Source organism: Humulus lupulus, chromosome 3 (genome assembly GCF_963169125.1).
Source record: "Humulus lupulus chromosome 3, drHumLupu1.1, whole genome shotgun sequence".
Lineage (NCBI taxonomy): Eukaryota > Viridiplantae > Streptophyta > Magnoliopsida > Rosales > Cannabaceae > Humulus > Humulus lupulus.
In genome coordinates this window covers 43,151,643-43,160,223 of record NC_084795.1, presented here as the reverse complement: position 1 = coordinate 43,160,223, position 8,581 = coordinate 43,151,643, and the positions used below count along the sequence as shown (strand labels likewise).

The window sequence follows — 8,581 nt, the reverse complement described above, 5'->3', positions numbered from 1 at the left end:
CTCGATCGAAAAATACAGTACAGCTCTGGAGAAAAGAAAAAATGGCTGAGTAGGACTAAGAGAGAGAATGAAGAAAAGAATGTGATTTGGAATGGAATATAAAAGAAGGTGAGTTGGTTTTGGGTGAGAAAATAAGAATGAGAAAGCGGTTATATATGGTTCGGGTTTGGGAACTGTTTGTTTGGATAAGAAAGCGAGTTTTGCTGCGTAAGCGTTAGCGCCGAAACCGTGGGTCGTGCGTGGTATCACTTCTTTACTACGTTGTCCGATCTTTTCGCCACTCGAACCCACCAAACAAGATTTAATATAACTTTAGTCAACATTAATTTTCATTTTCATTTATTTTTTCCTAATACAGTTTTTTTGTTAGGGGATTTCTTAATACAGTTTCGAACGAACGAATGGAATTAATTAAATCAAAAGTAGTTATTATAAATTATACGTTGAACTAACTCTGACTGACTCCTAACCTTTTTTTTCTTTCTAATATTTTGTATTTTTCTTTCTAATATAACCACACAGTTGCGGTTAAAATATCTAAATTTATAATTTTCTAACACTTAAATACCTAAACTAATTTTTTGGTGGCAAAAATATCCAATGAAATTTACTTGCAATATACACAATATTAAATGTTAAAGTTGACCGGTCAAATGACACGTTACACCACATGATTGGTCAACATTATTATTTTAAATAATTTTTCAAAAAAAATCAAATTTGTTGCTTTTAATCAATTTAAGATTAAGTAAAAAAAATATTTAATCTTAAATTATTGTTTGGATTTTAAACAAAATTACTTAATAGGAAGATTTTAATAATAATAAAAATAAATTTGAGGATATTAACAATGAAAAAATAAATTTTAAAAAATGTATTTTTGATACTTAATCTTAAATTGAAAAAAGTTTGAATTTTTTTTTTGAAAAAAATGTAAATTTTATTTTTTTGTTAAATTGAAAATTATTTTAAGAATAATAACAATGTGGACCAATCATGTAGTGCCATGTGTCCTTTGACCGGTCAACTTTAACATTTAACACTGTGTATCTCTAATTGTAAGTAAATTTCACGTTTGGGTATTTTTGCCACCAAAAAATCAGTTTGGGTATTTAAGTGTTAGTAAGTTGTAAGTTTGGGTATTTTAGCCGCAAATATCCCTTATTTATATACCTTACTAGAAAACATAACTGTACCCTTTGTATTATTTTGTAATTATTAAAAAATATATATTTTAAAATATTTTTTTAGAAGATTATAGGGATAGTGATTCATTTTTACCTACTCGTACAATATGCTCTGTATATGGGCACGTAAAAACATTTTGACCATAATTATGGACACGTGAAGACATCTTCACTATAATTTTTTTTTTCATGATGGTGTTCAATGTTCATTATATAGTGAACCTCCTCTAGGTTTTTGAAAAATTCTGACAAATTAAAGTACCGAAAACAAAGTTAAAAAAAACTTGTTGTACATGTGCTTTTATTTATTATTATTATACGTTTTGCTTGATATAATGATTATTTGAACACTATATTTTTTCCGATTACTCGTTTTTACAATTTATTTTTAAAAATAAACCTTTGGACGATGTGTTTATTTAAAAGGCTCAAACTTCTTATAAAAATTAAATTATATATTTATATAATTTTTGTTTTCTGTAAGGGTTCACACCATTTTAAATTTTGTATTTTAGTCGATTAGTCGTTGGAACCTTTATTTTTAAAATTTAACTTGTGGATCGCAAGTTTTGTCAAAATGTTAAAATATGAATAGATAGATCGATTATTTGAATACTATATTTTGGCCAATTACTCGTTTTGATTCTTTATTTTTAAAAATTAACCTTTGGATTATATATTTATTCAAAAGGTTAAAAATTCTTTATAAAAAATTCTTTATGTTTTCTATAAGGGTTCACACTATGTTGAATCTTGTATTTTAGCTATTTACCTATTTGGACCCTTTGTTTTTTTTTTTTTAAATTAACTTGTGGACCTTGTGTTTTGTCAAAGTGTTAAAAATAGGAATATAAAGATAGATTATTTGAACCACGTATAATTTGGTTGATTACCGGTTTGAATATTTTATTGTTGAAAACTAACATTTGGATTCCGTATTTTGTCAAAAAGTTAAAATATAAATAGATAGATTTTATTATTATTATATATAGATATTTTTATTTATTATAATTTTTATTAAAATAAAAATGAGAAAATAGATAAAAAAAAATTCATTAATTAATTAATAGCCATAAATTAGAAAAGTGAAATAAAAAATGAGAAAAAAAATATTGTTCACTTATATTTATAATTTAATTAAATAGTTGTGGTAATTCAATATTCAATCAAATTTAAATTCAAAATATATATCATTGAAATAAATCAAATTAAAATTAAATTTAAATTTAAATTATATATGTTGTTAAGATATATTTTTGTAAAACTATTACATTTAAATTAAAAAAATATAAATAAAATTTATTATATTTATTATTATTGTCGTTGTCATCAACAATCATAAATTAGATGTGTCATTTGTTTAAACACATTAATATGTATAACTTGAAAATGATTTATTCGATTTTAAAATTAATTAATTAATTTATTTAAATTAATATTCATTTTAATTCATAATGTGTTTCTTGTTTCTAAAAAGAATTTTTCGTGCTTCACATCAAACTCCGCATCTTTTGTTGCTGCGTGAATGTCCACTAAAATTACGATCTTGAAAATATTTATTTACTATAGTGAAACAAATCACAAATCCAAACAATACCATTAGTAATATAGTATTGTCACAAGCTTAATAAATATCAAATTAGAGAAAAATACAATTATTAATATTGATGATTGATAATAATAATTATAGTATTTTGTATAACTATTCACTTTTGAATAAAAAACATAATTATAATATAATAAGAAAAATAGATATATAGAGAACCAAAAACTATGACGTGATTTGCGGGTCTCAATCGATGAGTTCTCTCTACATTTGTCAGGTGTACAAAACTTACTTGAAAATACTTTTTGAGATATTACAGTGTGAACATAGTTTGATATTCATACATGTATGGAAATATGCATGATATACATTAAAAGTCATGTACTTGTGTATAATACATGAAAAACTTAAGGAAATGCTCGTACACCTGGAATGATACTCATAGGATATACACAAACCAACAATTTTAGATATACATATATATATATAGGGAGAGAAAATTCTACATTGAAATTAGAATTATTGATTACTATTCTCTTGAGCAATTAAGAACCATGCCATGAAGTTAAATAAATTTTTAATCATATTAATATTATGTGTATATATAGTAATATTTTTAATTGTTAAGATATTTTAATTTTGAATTTAAAGTAATTTTATATTTTTTTAGTAATTTTTAATGAAAAACTACATGTTAAAATGTGTGAGGTACATTTTTTTAGATTATTATTATCATTAAAATATATGAATAATTACATGAGAAAACGTGTATTGTACATTTTTTTAATTAGTTTTTTTTTCAATGATTAAGTAATTAAGATATTTAAGCTAAATATATTTTTAATCAAATTAATATGTATGTATATTGATATTTTTAATTGTTAAGATATTTTAGTTTTGAATTTAAATTAATATTATTTTTTTGAAATTTTTAATGAAAAACTACATATTAAAAAGTGTATGGTACATTTTATTATATTATTATTAAGATGGCAAATATAATAGGAATAACTACATGATGACTCAAATTCAAATATATAATAAACGTGTATATAATTTACGGTAGTTCAAAAAGAGATATTTTTATATAATATTATTAATTTGAATAATAATATGAGATTTTTATATATAATATTATTAATTTAAATAATAACATCTTTTAAATATCTCATTTTAGAGTACCACATAATATCCTTAAAGCTATCATTTTTATATAAATATATAGATTATAAATTTAATATAATGTTACTTTGAAGATTTCAGGATTTCTGGGGTTGGCATCTAGTAAGTTTAAATACGATTTTTCATTTCTTTTTTCTTTTTCTTCAAATTGTAATCTTTTACTTGAAGGACTAAAAGAACAAATTTTTTTATCATATTTTTAGACAGTAAAATATATATATATTTTAAATAATCTTTAGATATTATATTTTGAAAGAGTTTTTTTATAATGACCAAAAAGTAATAAAAACTAACATAATTATTGTAGCATGGAATTTTTTACTTTCGTACCAAAAAAAAATTGAAAATTGCAAAAATACTACTTCATCTCTCTCGCACACGACACGATATACTCTCTGTCAAGGATTACCCACAGAGACTTCCAGCTGCAACAACATCCAATCTCCACTGCAAACAACAACGAAATCGCAGCCAAAAACTCTATCATGAAACCGATGACGATTTTGAATCCAAACAACGGTGATGGTTGACCTAAAACAACAACAAAGCTACAGATGATTACGATATGAAACAACACCAAACTACATACAATTCAGATCTGAAAAACAACATCACAACAACGACATATCCCATCTGAAAAAAAACCCACATCTACAACCCGATCTCGATCTGAGAAACCAACAACAACAATGACATACTGTTTGATTTTGGGCAGAAAGGTTTACAACAAAAAGACAACAAAAACTATATTGAAAATGGCTTGACACATTCAATTTCTGGGAAAAACAAGTCAACTATAAGGTAAGCAGCAAAAAACCCCAACAAAAACTAAAAAATTAATTCATCAAAACTGCCTGAATAATCTCATAATCTTTGCTTCAATTTTGTAGGAAAATTCAGATCAAGGAAGAAATTGTTGGAAAATAGTTGTTGTAACAATTAATCTCATTAAAACATCACAACCAGGTATGTATTTTTTATATAGATTCTCTTTATTATTCATCCAATTATGCTAAAAAAAATATATTTGATATTTATTCTAACAAATTGACTGAAGAATTTAGATTGTATATATTATGTGTTGCTCTTACGTTGTTTTATAGTTGGTTGTAAGTTATTGCATATAATAACCCTGCTATTTAACATTTCAGCAAATGGAAACAATACCAATACTGATTCAGAGCAACGAAAAATGGAATGACAACAAGAATTACGTTGATTTTGAACCTAGTGGGAAATTGATACCTAGAAATTGCAAATATGAAGAACTTGTGCATACATTGTTGTTGCAGTTACGTTGCAACCCTGCAACAACACAAATGCAACTACAATATCAAGTGAAGGACGGCTACCCACCCCTCAAAATAGTGGATGATGCAAGTCTCCTTTTCTTCTTACAACTGAAAATGAACGAGTTTGACTTCACAAGATATCCACTATGTGTGAACACAGTAGACAACATGGCAACAACATCAAGTCAAATTCCATTCTACGCATATAAGGAGCCAACAATAACAGCGAAACTGACGATGATTGAGAAGGGACCACGAACAGAAGAATAAAAAATAGAGCAACAAGAATGTGAAATCACAGAAAAAATCAATGAAACATTTGACTTCATTGACTATGCAAAGTTGGTCACTGCAGAAATGTTGGAACAACTAGAGAACAACAAGAATAAGGACCTGCCGCTTGACAATATAGATTCACTTGTAATCACAAACCCCCGCCATCCCGAAATTGAAATTGGTCAGATATACAAAGACAAGGCAACACTAAAAAGCGTTCTCAGCTACTTTGCAATAACAAACCACTTCCAATACAAGGTGTTTAAATCATGCTCTAGAGAGTACAACATTATTTGTTTGGACAAAAACTGCAAGTGGTCCATAAGAGCATCAAGGAATGGAACAACAAAATCATTCTTCATAAGAAAATATTACAAAATACACACATGCTCTTTGGAAATCAGATTCGGTGATCAACAACAAGCAACATCAAAATTAATAGGCAAATACATAAAGCCAAAGTTCCTCAACCTGAAAACAACATGCACTCCACTAGACATCAGAGGCGACTTGAACGATAGATACAGTATAAAGATGAATTATATGAAAGCATGGAGAAGTAAGGAACATGCACTCAACGAATTAAGAGGAAATGCAAAGGAATCTTACAACCTCATACCAAGTTACTTGTACATGATACAAAAAACCAACCCTGGAACTATAGTTGACATTGAAAAAGGAGAAGATGATAGTTTGTTGTTTCTATTCATGGTCTTGAATGCATCTTTGAGAGGTTGGGAAAAATGCAAACCTATAATAGTTATTGATGGCACTTTCTTGAAGTCTGCATATGGAGGAACGTTGCTCTCTGCTAGTGCACATGATGCATGAGGTAAAATATTCCCACTTGCTTTTTGTATATCAGATTCTAAGAACAACAAGTCATGGGAGTGATTTTTCACAAAATTAAGAGAAGCATATGGAGTTAGAGAAGACCAGTGTATAATATCAGATCGACATGAAAGCATAATCAAAGCAACAAACAAAGTTTTCCCAGAAATAACACATGGCTACTGCATGTTCCACCTGTTAAGCAACCTGAAAACAACCTACAAGAAACATGCCAAGGAATACAGTGTACCTTTCTTTGCTGCATCAACCGCGTACACAGAAAAGAAATTCGAATATCATATGAAGGAGCTTGACAACTTGGATAAGGGAATAAGGCCTTATTTGCAGAAAATTGGATATCATAAATGGTCAAGATTCTACTCCATTAACAAAAGGTACTCGATAATGACTTCCAATATTGCTGAGTCACTTAACGCAGCCACCGTGGCAGCTAGAGAAGTACCTATCACAACACTTTTGGAGTGTTTGCGTGGATTATTCCAAGATTAGACATACACTAATAGGAAACTAGCTCAAAAAACAATGACAAGATTAGCACCAGTTGCAGAACAAACACTCACCAAAAACTTCGTATACTCTTTGAGATTAACTGTAAGATTGATCAATTTTTTAGTTTTTTTTTCAATTATTTCTGCCAATCATTATTGTTGCTATTGTGTTGCTCTAATGTTGCCACTATACCTATTCAACATATAATACAGGTAAAGCCAGCAAATGAATATATGTTTGAGGTATTTAAAGAAGATAAGTCATGAATTGTAAATCTTAAAAAATGAATTTGTACTTGCAATAAATTTCAGAAGGATGAAATTTCATGTGGTCATGCTCTTACTGTGATGAAGGAGATGAACATAGACCCCTACAATTATTGTTCACATTACTACACAACAAAAGTATGGTTAGAAACATACAATGCAATTGTGTATCCAGTAGGGAAACATCAACATTGGGAATTACCACACTTTTTCAAAGATATCATAGAGTTGCCTCCATTTGAAAGAGTGAAGGCTGGAAGACCAGAGAAAAGAAGAATTATAGCTGCTTGGGAAACTAAAAAGAAGAACAAGTGCAGCAAGTGTGGACAAAGAGATCATAATAGGAAGACATGTCGAACCCGACCACCAAGAAGTTGAGAATAATAACACAACAACACAAAAAAAGATACTAGTTTATCAAATCACCTAAATAAATAACATTGGTTTCAATTTTTTTTATTTTAAACACTTAAACATTGGAAGGAAATTGATTAATTCTTATTGCTCCCTTGTTTTAAAATGAAATGATTTTTTTTATTGTCTTTATAGATTTTGGGACACATGCATCATACTGATATTAAGTCATAATTATTGATGACTAGTTATTCTTTTAAAACATAATTGCTTATATTATGAGGATGTTGTTGTCTTGTTGCTATATAGTTGTAATAGTCAAACAAACAAAAATGACAAAGAATAGAAAGATCAAAGTTTGGAAATATATTGTAAAGGAAATAGGACCAACAAGATAATTGTTACCAAAAGAAACCAAGAAACTAGACTATTATCTAGAAAATTAAATTACATAAAAAAAAAAACAATAAAACACAATGTTTGAATTTGTTCTATTGTTGCTAAAGAGTTGTTACAAAGCTACTGACAAAAAAAAAAAAAAAAACACAATCATCAATCCTTCAAACACAACTTTTTGCACTTTCTTCCAACTTTTTTAGGAGACTTCTTTCAAAGTTCAGGTTGACTAGCAACATTCTCTATTTGCTTCATTTTTCCATAAGAATAAAGAAGAAAAACCAATCTAGAACGGTGGTCTTCAACTGAAAAATTACTTGATGGAATTTCCTTGCAAGCAGCAAAATACTCAGCAAAGCATGCAACAAAAATACCACAATCACTGCAAAATAGACATCATTTAATGGATTGGTAAAATGTAAACAAGCATTAAAAATATTAAATAGAACAAATAAAAAAAACATAGGACATTAATTACTTTTCCTCTTGTAAAGGCAATCCATCAACACTAACAATAGAAAAAGGAGCCTTGGAATCAACAAAAATTGCACTAGGGTCCTTTCTAATATTGTAAAAATTAAGAAACTCAAAAAAAAATGGCAACAAGATAGAATATGGCTCCATAGCTGCCATAGATGCAGCTTCATACCGCCTAGAATTCAACGAGTTATACATGTAAAGAATCTTTTCCCTTATATTCAAACGCCCTAGAATCCAACGGCTCTCCTTCCTCATATTGAT

The 8,581-nt window shown here is 27.9% G+C and overlaps 1 protein-coding gene across 1 annotated transcript; it reads left to right on the top strand.

Moving 5' to 3' along the window:
- Positions 1–5,564: 5,564 nt before the first annotated feature.
- LOC133824028 (uncharacterized) lies at positions 5,565–6,314 on the top strand. Its single transcript, XM_062256889.1, has one exon. The coding sequence runs from the start codon at positions 5,565–5,567 to the stop codon at positions 6,312–6,314; it is 750 nt and encodes a 249-aa protein (XP_062112873.1).
- Positions 6,315–8,581: the final 2,267 nt, after the last annotated feature.